We start from the raw sequence: 15,240 nt of genomic DNA on the forward strand, positions 1-15,240 counted from the left end.
TAATAAGAGAGATGCTATTGGCACCCCAAATTTTACTTATTACACTCCAATTTCATTAATTATTTATCACACCTAATTAAAAATTAAAACACACAATTCAAACATTAAAAAAGTTTGGCTCAAATTATTATCTCAACATTACAGCACTTGTTCAAAAAATTTCATTAGTTGTTTATGCGTATGATTAGGCTCATATAATCTTAAAATAAAAAAATTCTGAGCTCATTTACTTATTTATTTTAAATTGAGGTGTAATAAGTAAAAGTTGGGGTGCCAATATCATTTCTCTTTAATAAAAGCACTTTCGAGAAGCTATTATTGACATCCCAATTTTTACTTATTACTCCCCAATTAAAAATAAAGAAAATAAAATAATGGTTGAGAACAAGCAAAAGTTCGGATGCTAATAGAAGTGCTATTTTTTTTTTTTAATAGATTTCTATTTTTTGGGTTTTGGATTTTACACGAGCCTAATCATAATTGTAAACAACTATTGAAATTATTTGAACAAGTGATCTAATGTTTAGATAACAAATGGTGTGTTTAATTTTTAATTTTTAATTTGGGTAAAGTAAATATTTAAGAAATTGAGGTGTCATAAGTAAAAGTTGAGGTGCCAATATCATCTCTCTAAAATGAATTATTATTATTATTTTTATGAACCAATGGCATGACGACACTTGTATTGTAAAAGGCAAGTGTGAATGTGTGATTGGTTGGTGGAGAGAAAATTTATATACATGTATATATTGTAGAGCATGAGCCATTTGTGATAAAAATTATGTTTTGAATTGCTTTTGGGATTTGATCAAAATATCAAATTTATTTAGATACCATCTCTCATCAAAATAAACCATCTAAATTAGTTTAAAATTGTGATTAATCAAAAAAAAAATTACTAAAAGAGAATTATATTTTTTAATATTTATAAATAAATAAAAAATTATCTTTTTATAAATTAACAAAAATGAATTTAATCCTTAGCTAGTCGAGTGTTTTGGGGACTGGCTGGGCTATCCAACGTTTTAAATGGAGATTAAATTGCCAACCTATTTTAACACGTTAAGACACTGGACAGTCGAACGTTAAAATATTGTTGAGATACACGATCGGTTTTAGTAATTTTTTTAAAATATTAAAATATTTAATGTCTTTTTTATTAAGAATGCTGATAATCTGATTTAGGCACGTGGCAACACAATTGAGTTATCTATTGTGACAGGCTTGGTAATAGTAGATGTGTTTTTCTCGAGATATAAAATTACAGTTCTCCATAAAAATATGCAGTTTTGTATCTCAAGGAAAGCACATCTATGATTTGGGAGTCTGTCGCATCAGTTAAATTGAGTGAGTATGCCACGTGCCTAATCTGATTATCACGATTCTTTTATTAATTTTCTCTTAATCAGTTTAATAAATTATACCACGTGGCACTTTCTACTTAAAAGTCAGGGCCACGTCATCATGGCACAACAACTTTGCTTGTAATAGCATTCCTGGCATGACTTCCACCGAATTTGTTCTTCTCCACTGAAGTAGAGAGAAAGCAAGGTATTGAAGTTGAAGGACTTCATTACATCTTCTCATCAACCCCACAAAATCTTTTTAATAATTAGGGAGAGAGGTTGAAAATTAAATCAGTTATAGAAGCTCAACAACAGAGTCACTCAAGAGAGAAAGAAAATGGGAAGATCATTTGAATATGTGATTCTTGGTGGAGGTGTTGCTGCTGGTTATGCTGCTCTTGAATTCTCAAGAAGGGGAATATCTCGTGGTGAACTCTGCATAATCTCTCAAGAACCAGTAAATTAACCTCTCTCATTGCTTCTTTCTTGTTCTTTAGGTCCACATCTTTTATGGGCATTTGCTCTCTCGTTGAATTATTTATGGGTTTTTTTTTTTCCTTATTGGTTTCAATGATCTCTGTAGTTCTTACAACACCCAATATTTCAATTTTTTGTTTATATTCTGTGATTTTATAATTTGGGTTTGTTAGAGATTTTAATGGTTTGAAAGGATTTAGCTTTGTAGTTTGTATTTAAGTGTAAGAAACTGTCTCTTTCCCTGTCTTAGAGCACGTTTGGACAGAAAGTAGAAAGTACAAAGTAAGTAGGAAAAAGAAACATTAGGCGAAAGTAACTTATTGAAGGTAGAAAGTAATTTTATTTTGCTTTTTAAAAAGTTAAGATTTAATTTTAAAAGTAGTTTTCTAAACCAATCCAAACAAGCTTTTTATATTTTTAACTTTCAAAAGTTAAAAAATGTTACTTTTTCATATGTATCCAAACGGGTTCTTAGTCTGAAATGATTTAACTTGAGCTAAAGTTGTTCTTAAGTTCTAATTTATTATGAGTATTTGTCTAACATTTCATTTTATTTTTATTTTTTTTGGTTTATATTATGTGATTTTATAATGTGTGTTTGTTAGATATTTTAATGGCTTAAAAAGATTTAGCTTTATAGTTTGAATTTAACTGTAAAAACTGTCTCTTTCCTATCTTAGTCTGATGTGATATGGGTTTATTTGTTTCTATGACTTTTATGTTCATGAATGATTTCGTTTGAGCTAAAGCTGTTCAAGTTACTAATTTATTGTGAGTAATTGTTAGCTGAATAAATAAAAATTAAGAGTTATTTAAGGAACTTAGAAAGACATGTTAATTTGAGCTTCTAGTAAGTTTGTCGAGTTGGGTCTACAAGAACTTTAAACAACTCCCCAGAATCACCTTCAACTGTCTTATATGATCTCTTCTCCAGACACCCGACGAATAATCTGCAATATATATTTTGTTTCTTTTATAACTAAAATTTAGTATACTAAAAACTGAAACTAAACTAAGACCCCCTATTAAGTTTCTCTCTGCTAAATATTGTTGAGTGTTGTGTTATCCGCCTCCACTCCCAGGTGTCATGCGCTCACGTATCGTGCACCAGTTCAACCCGACCTTCTTATATTCATAGTTGTGTCTTCCCCATTAGATCAGTCTTTTGGGGTAAGTGATTTGTCAATATGCTATCATTGTGTTAGGTTCGTATAGGTCATGTGTTCGAGTCTCTTTGAGCGAATTTATCACCCTTATGGTGAGGGGGAGTGTTGAGTGTTGTGTTATCCGCCTCTGCTCTCGGGTGTCATGTGCTTATGTATTGTGCCCCATTTCTACCCAACCTTCTTATATTCATAGTTGTGCCTTCCCCATTAGATCGGTCTTTTAGAGTAAGTAGTTTGTCAATATGGTATCAGAGCGATAGATTCATGTAGGTCACGGGTTCGAGTCTCTTTGAGGGAATTTTTCACCTTTATGGTGAGGGGGAGTGTTGAGTGTTGTCTTATCCGCCTCCACTCCCGGTTGTCATATGCTCATGTATCATGCCCTCATTCGATCCGTGACCCTCTTATATTCATAGTTGCACCTTCCCCATAAGAGTGTTCTTTTGGGGTTAATGGTTTGTCAATATACTTCATCATCGAAGCCTTATTCCAAATATTTAGGATCGGGTAAATGAATCGCGTTCCTCCATTCAATTTTGTCCACAGCCACTCGCCTATCATGATTGGAATAAACGTTTTGATCAAGATTAGTGTTAGGTGGCGGCGGACGACTAAAACTTAGCTATCAAATGCTGGAAAGCAAGTAAACATATCAATGTCATGAATTGGTGGATGTGAACCGGGAATAATATTCCCATAAAAAATAAAAGTGTAGTGCTTGGGTCAAGACATGAATGAAGATGTGCTTTATGTCTCTGCTATGCACGTACACATTCAGGGGAGTTCGGCTACCATTAAAGAGTCTTGCTATGTAGATATTCTTCCTGGCCGACAAACGTCAAAAAATCATCCCATTTGGATCTCATAAGGATGTTAGGTGTTAATCAACCAAATTAAAATTTGAATAGCTATGATTCCTATATTTCTTTTTATTATTAAAGTTTCCAACATCTAAAAGTCCATACCTCTTGAGACATTGTGAAAAAAGCATCATCAAAATATTCAACATCTCTAGGATCGTGCATAATTTAAATACGAAGTTTTGGTTTTCCCTAATGAGAATCACTTTCGTTTTGGAACTTGGGTATACAACGAGTAACCCCACCATATTAGTGGGTCTCATCCATATAATAGAACTTTTGGCTTCTGGTGCAAAGCCTCCTGGATCAACCTCACGTCAAGACCAAGAGCAGAGCAAACACAAAATCTCTCTATAACATTGGAATCACTCCAAAGAAAATCCCAATTCGTCGAATGGCCAAAAAACTGCCTTCATTATTTTCCACCTTCCTTAAATATCAATCCAATATTACAATCTCCAACTCAACTAGGAAAGCAATAAACTAGGAAGAAGTAAACTAGGAAAGCAATAAAGAAATAAATAAACAGAACAAAAAAATAGAATTGCAACAAATAAGTAAGCTTCCTAAAAATCCTCTGCATATCATAACAGCTCCATTGTTTACGGAATTATGGAGTATCCTTCTCCTGATTTGCATCAGCTTCACCCCCTTAAGTAAAACTATTACATAGTCTTAAATTTAATTTTTTTTATTTTTGGTTCTCTCAAAATCTATTTGGAGCTTAATGAAGTTTATCTTTCCAACAGGTTGCTCCTTATGAGAGACCTGCATTGAGCAAAGCTTTTTTACTTCCAGAAGGTATGTTCTTATATTGTTTGGAAACACATTGAAATTAACAATTTTATATACCTTTTGTAATGTTTTTGTTTTGTAATTTTTTATTAAAAGGACTTTTTGAGTGGGATAATTGTTTCTTTTTCCAGCCCCCGCACGCCTCCCATCTTTTCACACTTGTGTTGGTACTAACGAGGAGAGGATGACTACAAAATGGTACAGCGACCATGGTAATTGTTTTGCATTGCTTTTACTTCCCGGTGTTAATGAGAGCATTAACAATGAATCACTCTTGAGTGTGAATTTCTTTTCAATATGAGTTCAAAGATCGATTGCAAATTTTTTTTTTTGTTGTCATCTTCCTGAAATCAAGGTGTGAATTCTGTGTTATATATGAGGAATTCAGCAACTACTGCCTATAGTGAAGTGTATGCCAATAGATTCTACGTTAAATATACTTAGCAATTGCAACTAGATTGATGTTTATTAAAGTATTAGATTTTGATTTCTGATTAACTTTGGTGACGATTAAACCATATATATTGAGATACATCCATTAGGAATCATTATAATGTTTTAGTTTTCAAGGTTTTCAAATAGTAAATGTTTTACATGTACAAATAGATACGTGTAGCTGGGTTAATGGATATGAGTTGTATTTTGAATGGCAGAAATGATGTAATGAGTTTATGGTGATGTGGTTTCATGGAAATATAAGATACTTGAAGCAACAAATGGATCAGCTAATCCACATTAATAGCAATGATTGGTGTCAACTTTCACGTGATGCTTTATAGGTGTGAGAAGAAGTCATGAATAGCAACCTAGTTCTTTGGGTTTCTGTTTTTTTGTTTCATTTTTTTTTGAGTCGTGGTGTTCTTCACTGATACATACTTCATTTCCTTCTCGATCAATGCATGGAGTTATTTTAGTACATGTTATCCATGGTTGTCATTGGCATGGAGGGAACAATAACAAGCAAACAGGGTGCCCGCTAATACGTGACATGACATCAAGTCTTCAGAACTCCCATATGTAGGTCTTTCTTTAGCATACTTGTTTTCCAGAGTGACAATAACCCTCATGTTAGGAGAGAGATTATAGGTTCATTGCTCATGTATCGTTACTCTGCCAGTTATATATATATATATATATATATATATATTTTTTTTTTTTTTTTTTCTATTTATTGAGCTATATTGTCTGATCATCTAAAAGATAGTTCAATTCTGGTTAAATCTGATATGTCTCTCCCCATCATGGTTTTAAATCTCATCCGATTCGTCTCGGTATCCCACTAACGAGACAGATTAATGAGTCATCTCAAATCTGTCGTGTCTCTTAAAAGTCACTCGATTGTGTCATTGTTGAATGAAATGACTCAAAGAAATCGGAAAACTCATCCGAGACGACTCGGTCTTGTTCACGGACAAGATGGGACGTCAAAACAAGTTTTAAAACCATGTTCATCATTATAGTGACTAATTGTGAGAATCTAAATCTTTCTTGCTAGGAATTGAATTGATTCTTGCAACTCCAGTTAAGTCCGTTGACGTAAGGCAAAAGACATTGCTAACAGTGGCAGGAGAAACTATACGTTACAAGATTCTTCTCATTGCAACAGGTGCTCGGGTACTGTATCTAGACTTTTAATTCTCTAATCAAGAAAACCTAACAAACTTGTCGGAAAGTTTCTTTCTTTTTTTATTCCTGGCATTGAGGCTATGCGACAAGAACACTTCATTTTGAAAGAATTTGCCTTCTTACATGTCAGAGGCCCAATAATATACGTCATTGAAATTTTTAATCTTTTTTTTCAAATAATTGTTTTCAGAAATTATTTACATATTGTTTATATGATTCTAATATGGGAAATGTTCAGCAACAAACATTTTGGCAAAACATTTTTCAAAACATGGGTTAGAGGTTTTGGAATGGGCTGATTTTTGGTGAGGATGATCTCTACGGTGAGGAGATCATCATCACCAAAAATCAGCCCATTCCAAAACTTCTAACCCCATCAAAAATGGTTTACAAAAAATGGACGGTCCATGATTTTTCAACTTGTAAACTGGGGCTAGAAGTTTTGGAATGGGCTGATTTTTGGTGAGGATGATCTCCTCGGTGAGGAGATCATCCTCACCAAAAATCAGCCCATTCAAAAACCTCTAACCCATGTTTTGAAAAATGTTTTGCCAAAATGTTTGTTGCTAAACGGGACCCTTCTAATATATATCAATTTATCTAAATACACCATGAACTAAAAGTATTCTAAAAATATATTCACCACTTATATGAGTTAAACTTTTTGGATGTGTCCACATATCAGGATTGTGGGGATCAATATGTTTGACACTTAGTACTAGTGTCTGACACTGATACAAGTGTCCATGTCTTATTATCCCTAATTGAATTGCATTTCTTGGGTGTAGGCTTTGAAACTTGAAGAATTTGGAGTGACTGGATCAAATGCTGAAAATGTGTGTTATTTACGGAATTTAGCCGATGCTACTAGGCTTGTCGATGTGATAGAATCTTCAGTTGGTGGGAATGCTGTTGTCGTTGGTGGTGGCTATATAGGCATGGAATGTGCTGCATCTTTGGTAACAAATAAATTAAATGTAACCGTGGTCTTCCCAGATGAACATCTCAGTAAGTATGGGCTATGCTGTTTAGTTCATGTGTTGGTTTATGGCCCTAACTTGAGTTTTTTTTGGGTGTATCTTGAGCTGGGGTTTGGGGATTTCTGAGGGCATTTTCGTCTTTAGAAAATGCGTATTTTTCCCTAGGACGCCGTATATATTCCAAGTTCAGAAATCTTAAAATTTTTATTGTATTTCACAATTGTCATCAATAAAGAATTATTACCGCAGCCTGGACGTAGGCAATCTTGCCAAACCGCGTAAATCTCGTGTTTTGTTTTCTCTGCTTTGAATCTTCGTAGTTTATCAATCTTGATCGATCTAAGTGAGTTTTGCTGCAACATCATGATCATGTAAGAATCAGTTAAGATCAGAAAATTTTCTCCTTGTAACTTGATCATTTTGGTTTTACTAGTGTCCCGTTTATTTACGCCCAAGATTGCTAGTTACTACGAAGATTACTACAAGTCAAAAGGAGTGAAGTTCATTAAAGGAACTGTTTTGTCATCATTTGAAAAGACCTCAAGTAGGAAGGTAAGTATTGCTTGTGTACACCATAGTGAAGATCAACATTCTCTTTGTTTCTTCTTGATTACTAGTTTTCATTGAAATAAGATTGTCCGTATTCTCCTTTCAGGTGATGGCCGTTAATCTTAGAAACGGGACTCGTCTAGCAACAAACATGGTTGTGGTGGGGATTGGAATTCGTCCAAACACAGATCTATTCGAGGATCAGTTAACTTTGGAGAAGCATGGGATCAAAGTGAACGGGCAAATGCAAACAAGCAACACTTCAGTCTATGCTGTTGGAGATGTTGCGACGTTTCCAGTCAAACTCTTTGGTGAGACTCGTAGACTCGAGCATGTTGACTCGGCCAGAAAAACAGCGAGACATGCTGTCGCTGCAATAATGGCTCCGGACAAGACCGGTGACATAGACTATCTACCATTTTTCTACTCAAGAGTCTTCACATTGTCTTGGCAATTCTATGGAGACAATGTAGGGGAAGTTGCCCACTATGGTGATTTTTCGGGGAATAAAATTGGGGCTTATTGGGTAAGTAAAGGTGTGCTTGTTGGGTGTTTTCTTGAGAGTGGGACTAAAGAAGATTATGAGGCTATAGCCAAGGCAACAAGGCTCAAACCAGTGGTCCTAGACATTGCAAAGCTGGGAAGTCAAGGTTTGGCGTTTGCATACAAAGTTAGTCGGACACCGCCACCACTACCACCACCTATTGAGATCCCCTCTTCTGGCTCTCCAGTGAAGAAGCCAATGTACGCATGGCATGCAGCAGCTGGGGTGGCTGTGGCTGCCTCGATTGCTGTGTTTGCATACTGGTATGGACGGAAATGTCGAAAGTGGTGAAGAACTTTTCTTGGTGCTATGGAATTCTCCAAGCTCTCAAAGTATTGGTGATCTAAGTCTGTAATGTTCATTTTGTAGCATTTGTGGATAAATAAGATTTGAAATACTTCATAATTATATCTAATATGCTTTTAAATCTTATAGGAGACCGAGATGACTCAACGAGATGAACATGCACTCTGCTTCAGCTTTCACACCACCTCGCAAGATAAACGAGATGACTCGGACGATATTTTGAAAATTTATGGCTGAGACAGTAAAACTTGGCCGAGTCAACTGGGATTTTGATTAAAATAATAGATTTTTTTAGAATTTAAATATTTATCATATAAATAAAGCTTGATTTGATGACTAAACATCTCTAATCTATCTAATTATATTAAAAAATTATAATTATTTTAATTTAAATATATGTATATAAATCATTGAAAATCAAGTCAAGTGGTTTGTCTTGTCAAAGATAAATTGACTTGTCTGAGACAACTCAATATCGTCCATGGATGAGATGTCAAAACAAGTTTTGAAACCATCATATATAATGGTTTATCTGTATTTATTTATTCACAAATTGCCCTAAACAAGTGTTCATTATGAACTTTTATTTAATGCTTTTAAATTTATAGAACTTGGATGATGTGAAAGCGTGACATGAGAACTCTTTCATGTTCTTTCTGCTTTCAAAAGTGCATTTGGGTTCAAGCATTTGCAATAATTTGATGAAACTTAAAAATTAAATTTATTTATTTTTGGCGATATGCTCTTTCTTTATTAGTTAAGGGTAAAAACATCCCTAGGTTATTTTCATAACATAAAATGAGAGATTTTACTGCCACACCAACTTTTTCTAAGAGCAACCTAATTCATATATAAATCATGAGCATACATCTTGGAGTGCTCTTAGTAGATGTTGGTGTGGCAATAGAAATTGTGAGCCTATTTTAGTCACATCATAGAGAAATGGCACATGTCCCAGAAGGGTTTGGAAGTAGTAAATGACTCGACGTAACAATCCACAGAAATATTAATTGTGGAAAAATAAAGATTGTAATATATGAGTTTTTACCTCGGAGTCAATACAACAAAGAATTCAAGATTGTCTAAATTAAAAATCATAAAAGAAATCTTCATAATTAAAGTGACACACTCACACTTATCAAAACAGAACTGATAATAACATCTTTTGACTCACCAATCCCAAAATTATAAAATCGATTCAACTCAATAATTAATGTGTTGGGACCCCCACTCATAGTAAGGCAAAAGTTTTAGGTTTTAGAGAGCAAATCAAACTTAATAAAATCACCCTTTAATATTTGCTATGCATCATCTTCCCAAGCTATCTTAATTCAATTTTATCTTTTAGTATTATTTCAATTCAATTTAATCATCAAAGAATCATTAGCAAACACGAAAGAGGGGCCTCATCCTCATCACCATAAGCTTGAATTTGACCTCACCTCTTGGAGCAGAGGATCAAGATTGAGAAAACATTCGCTGGAGTGGAAGAGTTGACACATCAAGGCCTATCAAGTCTAATCAAGAGCCTCACGTATCTCGAGGAGTGTGGCATAAGAAACCCCTGACAAAACTATCGAAAAAATAGATGACATAAAAGTATAAAATCAATTGAGGGAAATGTTCAGCACCCTAAGTTTTACCACACACTTTAACAAACGTTTTTTGTCCTACATGGGTTAGAAGTATTGGAATGAGCTGTTTTTTGGTGAGGATGATCTCTATGATTAGAAGATCATCCTCCCCAAAAATCAGTCCATTCCGAAATGTTTAGCCCCATGTTTACACGTTGAAAAATCGTGGACCGTCAATTTTTTATAAATCAATTTTGATGGGGTTAGAAGTTTTGGAATGAGCTGATTTTTGGTGAGGATGATCTCCTCACCATAGAGATCATCCTCACCAAAAATCAGCTCATTCCGAAACTTCTAACCCATGTAAGACAAAACGCGTTTGTTAAAATGTGTGGTAAAACTAAGGGTGGCGAACGGGACCCATCAATTGAAGTCTATAGAAGTAATTCTGTGAAACGCATCACGAATCGAAACGGAACCTAAATTATAATTTTAAAGTGACGGTGGTACCCTCATGTCGAAGAATAGAAGCAACAGGTAGTTTAGTCAATTTGAAGGGCATTTTCATAATTTCATTAGGTGAACAGGGCTGTTCTGGTAATTTTAGGGAAGATATATAATTACACCCTATCCTGTTATTTTCCTACCAAACGAGAGAGAGAGAGAGAGGGATGGCGTCAACACTCTCCACTCTCACCCTTCGTTCTCCATCTTATCCTACACCCTCTTCTGCTTATCCTACACTCTCCTCCTCATCCACTCTCCTCAGAAGAACCCTAGAATTTAAATTTCAAAACCCTAAATTCTCTCGCAAAGCCACCTTCCTCCCCCCAATCTCCGCTGTTGCAGCCTCTGAAAAAATCGAGAAGATTGGAAAAGAACTCTCAAACCTAACCCTAGAAGAAGCTCGCAATCTCGTCGATTGGTTACAGGAAGAGCTCGGCGTCTCCGCGGCTGCCTTCGCTCCGGCTGCTGTAGCTGTAGCTCCGGGAGCAGCGGCTGATGGGGGCGCCGCCGCTGTCGTCGAGGAGAAGACGGAGTTCGATGTTGTTATTGAAGATGTGCCGAGCAATTCGAGGATTTCAACTATTAAGGCTGTGAGAGCTCTGACGAGTCTTGCTTTGAAAGAGGCGAAAGAGTTGATCGAAGGTCTTCCCAAGAAATTCAAGGAGGCCGTATCGAAGGAAGAAGCCGAGGAGGCAAAGAAGCAGCTTGAAGAAGCTGGAGCGAAGATCTCCATTGTTTAGATCGATCAGTTTGCAAGGTGAATTTCGCTTGATTTTGCTCTTATTTGGTAAAATTAAGAATTCCTGCTTGTGAATTGTGATGTTGGAAAGTTGTAATCTTATGTGTTGTGAAAAAGCCCTAGTTTTATCAGTTTTTTTTTTAAAGTAAATTTTGTGATTATTTAGTTTGATCTTTTTTTCCTACATTTCATCCTAATACGGCGTATTAGGTATGCTTTCATGGACTGAAAAATTTACTTGTTCTTCCCTTGGAACTTTGATTATCATATTTCTTGAGATTCACAATTGTAGGAACAAAAAACATTCCTTCTTAGGGATTAGCAAAATTACTAAATTAAGATGATCGAATCCACATGAACCCGATCCGAGCCATAAACCCAATTAGATGGATCCATTACGCAAATCACACATATAACAATGAATATAAGAGAGTTTTGAACACATTTTCTTTTTTGCTTTGGCAGGCTGCACGTGCCATCCCACCTGACACGTGTAAAACATTAAATAGCTACCTTTTTTGTGGAAGAGCATATAGAGTTTCGAAAGCATGACCTGGGGAGCAAACCTGGTAGATAAATGATTGAAATAAAAAAACTATAGAATAAAATATGTCATCCCACAAACATTTTTTTTTTATAAGAAACCCACAAATATTAGTAGATGTTCTAGACTCAAAATAGATTCCAATATGCCTTTGTATGCAAGCCTTCTTAGTCTCCAAAACCTGAGAATGACTACCAAGATCGAAATGGTGCTCAACACCAACTCTATGTACGTGATTTACAATGATGGGAACTAAACTAGAAGAATGTTCAACGTGCTAGAGGGAAACGGCCTCCATTGTATATAGAGTGTATGGTCAACCTAATTTCAACCAATCACTGAAAATATTAGGAAACCTTTGACTAGATTGCCTTTTTTATTTCCAATCCGTACCCAATTTTCTCTAAACAATACATCAACCCAATTTAGAAAGTCATTTGTTTGGACCAATTAGGAATTTAAAAAAAAATCAAAAGGGGTTACCCACGGTTTTGAGAAACAACTTTAATTAGGACTAAAATGTGAGCAGAAGGATCCTTGAGTAGACCAACCTGAAGGACTACTGCATTTCTCATTAAGTGATGAACTTAGAGAAAGTTGATTAAAATGGCTTGAGTATGTTCAACAAAGGATAACTATAGTCTCCTTTAGAAGAATATTCAAGTTAAAGTTTCTGAAGAACAAGAAGATTCAAAAGAATGTGGATTGAGATAGTGAGAGTGGATATTTTATTTAACCAACGCCAAATACTTGGTATAATGTTTTGGTGCTGATGATGGAGATTTTAAATGTGTGCGATTGATATAAATTGAGATTTTATGATTGCAGTACTTATTAATCTTAGATAAAATGAAATTATATATGTTGAATCAGTATCGAAATTGGTTGGAATCAGTTTGGAGAGTTTTTCTTACCCATCAAAAAAAATGTTTGGAGATCAATCTGAAAAACTTATTTTAGAAAAAAGAATTATGTATTGATTTCAGGGAACAAAAAAATGCAGGACCCAAGTTTAATATCACAAGCAAGGCAAACACAAGGCTCTACATCGCACACACACGGTCGCCGCACACACACACACAAAACATTAAATTAAAAGGTCGAAGAAGAAGTTAATGCAGACTTTATCACATCTCAGTCCCATTAATAATTCAAATATTCCCATCGCACAAGCAGGTTTAATAAGTCCACAGCTTTAAATTCTACAGAAAACACTCACTAAGGACTCATCAAGCTCTATAACAGAACTCCCCATCACAGATCATTTCTTTCTTGGAGTCGTGTTACTCAAGATCATCATCTTCACTATTCTCCTTCTGCACAGCATCTTTGGGTTCTTCTGTCTTTTGAGCCTCTGAAGCACATTTTGGATGGAGATCATAATCACATTCTTCACAACAGAAAGACCACTCATTTCCCTTGTCATCACATCCATCACACATTAAACAGAAAGACCACTCATTTCCCTTGTCATCACATCCATCACACATTAAGTCTTACAACGAGCAAGCACAAGTTCATGATCTTTATGGAGAGGATGCTCTAGTAACTTCTTTGGCCACCTCATCTCCTTAAATATTGCCTCAATCTCCTTGAGATGTTCTTTGGTAAAGGGATAGGCATCTGCCCCATGAACCCACAGAAATTCCCCGGCATCCTTGATAATGACTAATGACGGGTAAGTCATCGCCACTGACATTAAATATGTGACTCAAGGACTTCTTCCTCTTGTCTCCATAGGGGAGTGCCAACCATGGCATATGTGACAAGAATTTATCAAAAGAGGGTTTGTCATCATCGCTTCAGATGTAAATCACTTCAAATGCATCGCTTTCCTTCGCCTTGATCTCATGGTATGCCTTGATCAGTTTAGGGTGCTGCTAAACTGAAGAGCATCACGATCTCGGGTAACCCAACTCTTTGAGAAGTAGAGGAGGATGTTTCTTCCAGTAAGTTAAGCTGCTGGAACCTGAAAATGATAGAACAGTTCAAAGATATCAAATGATAAGTATATCGGTCACTAATCAAGACGACTGACTAATGTATTGATCAAGACCCACAATTGTTGACCTCCATTATTTTCTTATTATTTATGACAATTACTTTATAAAACTAAATAAAAATAAAAACGATTCTTGGTTACCCTGGCACCATCTTTCCCAATCACGAAATCTTGATCCCTTGAAAACCAAAATTGATTCAAGGGGATTTGCTTTGAATCTTGCCTTATGTATCTCTTTAATCTCTGCCAATCTTTCTGGTGTAAATGGATATGCCTCAGCGCCAAATTCATCGACAATCTCAACAGCATCCGGATTTAGGGTTTTCCCATCTGGACCGATTATGACCAAGATTGGAACTTCTGAGTAAAATAAGAGCTTCTTACAGCTCTTATCCTTGAAAGGCAATGCCAGCCACGGGATGCACTCAAAACTCCCTTTGAAAAACTCATCATCATCCAACCATACGACACCCTCATCCATAATTTGTGCATAAAAATCTTCATCGTCGTGGGAGATCAACACAATCTCAAAGCTTTCTCCATTATCCTTCAACTCTTCGTAAACTTTCAAAAGTTTTGGAGTAAATTCGTAGCATGTCCTAAAAGAAAACGATGAGAAACACAAACCCACAGTCTTACCTTCAAGCTCAGACACCAACACCTGATATGGAAACAACAATAAAAATTGTGTGGAACATGGTTTCAATGTTATGTTAGTTGGAGCAAAATTTATGTGCAATCACCTTATTTCCATCCCTCAAAATCAAAAAGTTACGAGAGGTAGAAACCAAGAGTGATCTCAACGTACGATCCCTCTTGATTGTCTCTACTTTTTTCAATTCTTTGATTCTTTCTGGCATAAATGGGTATGCATCTACTCCATATTCTCGTATGATTTTTCGTGCAGTAGCAACGTCTCCATGTTCTCTTACGAATATTTCTTCAACACCAATCAAAACCTTCCCATTTTGATCGATGATCAGAAATTATGGTGCTGCATTTGGCACTTTGAAAATTTCTTTCAAGCGGTTATGTGTCTCCAAATTAGGGAATGGGATTGCTAGCCATGGCATTTCGGAGAAGAACTCATTGTACGACGCCTGATCTGTATCACCAGAGGCAAAGATCATTTCTATATCTTTTTTTGTGGAGAGCTCATTATAAATTCCGATTATGTTAGGGATGCTCCAACGACATGGACCCCATCGTAAATCTGAGAAATATA

General features: G+C 35.6%; 2 protein-coding genes and 1 pseudogene across 2 annotated transcripts; 2 read left to right on the plus strand and 1 right to left on the minus strand.

Moving 5' to 3' along the window:
* The first annotated feature begins 1,519 nt into the window (after positions 1–1,519).
* LOC147398845 (monodehydroascorbate reductase 4, peroxisomal-like) lies at positions 1,520–8,768 on the plus strand. The gene is made up of 7 exons (XM_086448177.1): positions 1,520–1,803; positions 4,599–4,650; positions 4,776–4,856; positions 6,140–6,258; positions 7,059–7,278; positions 7,684–7,802; positions 7,906–8,768. Exons 1-7 carry the CDS (start codon positions 1,684–1,686, stop codon positions 8,632–8,634), a joined length of 1,440 nt encoding a protein of 479 aa, XP_086304303.1. The 5' UTR covers positions 1,520–1,683; the 3' UTR covers positions 8,635–8,768.
* Positions 8,769–10,858: 2,090 nt separating this feature from the next.
* LOC147398846 (large ribosomal subunit protein bL12c-like) lies at positions 10,859–11,630 on the plus strand. The gene has a single exon (XM_086448179.1). It carries the CDS (start codon positions 10,895–10,897, stop codon positions 11,468–11,470), a length of 576 nt encoding a protein of 191 aa, XP_086304305.1. The 5' UTR covers positions 10,859–10,894; the 3' UTR covers positions 11,471–11,630.
* Positions 11,631–13,908: 2,278 nt separating this feature from the next.
* On the minus strand, positions 13,909–15,145 carry LOC147398847 (putative nucleoredoxin 1 pseudogene; annotated as a pseudogene).
* Between the last annotated feature and the right edge of the window lie 95 nt (positions 15,146–15,240).

This window comes from Akebia trifoliata, chromosome 7 (assembly GCF_017979445.1).
Source record: "Akebia trifoliata isolate Shusen 1 chromosome 7, ASM1797944v1, whole genome shotgun sequence".
In the NCBI taxonomy this organism is placed as follows: domain Eukaryota; kingdom Viridiplantae; phylum Streptophyta; class Magnoliopsida; order Ranunculales; family Lardizabalaceae; genus Akebia; species Akebia trifoliata.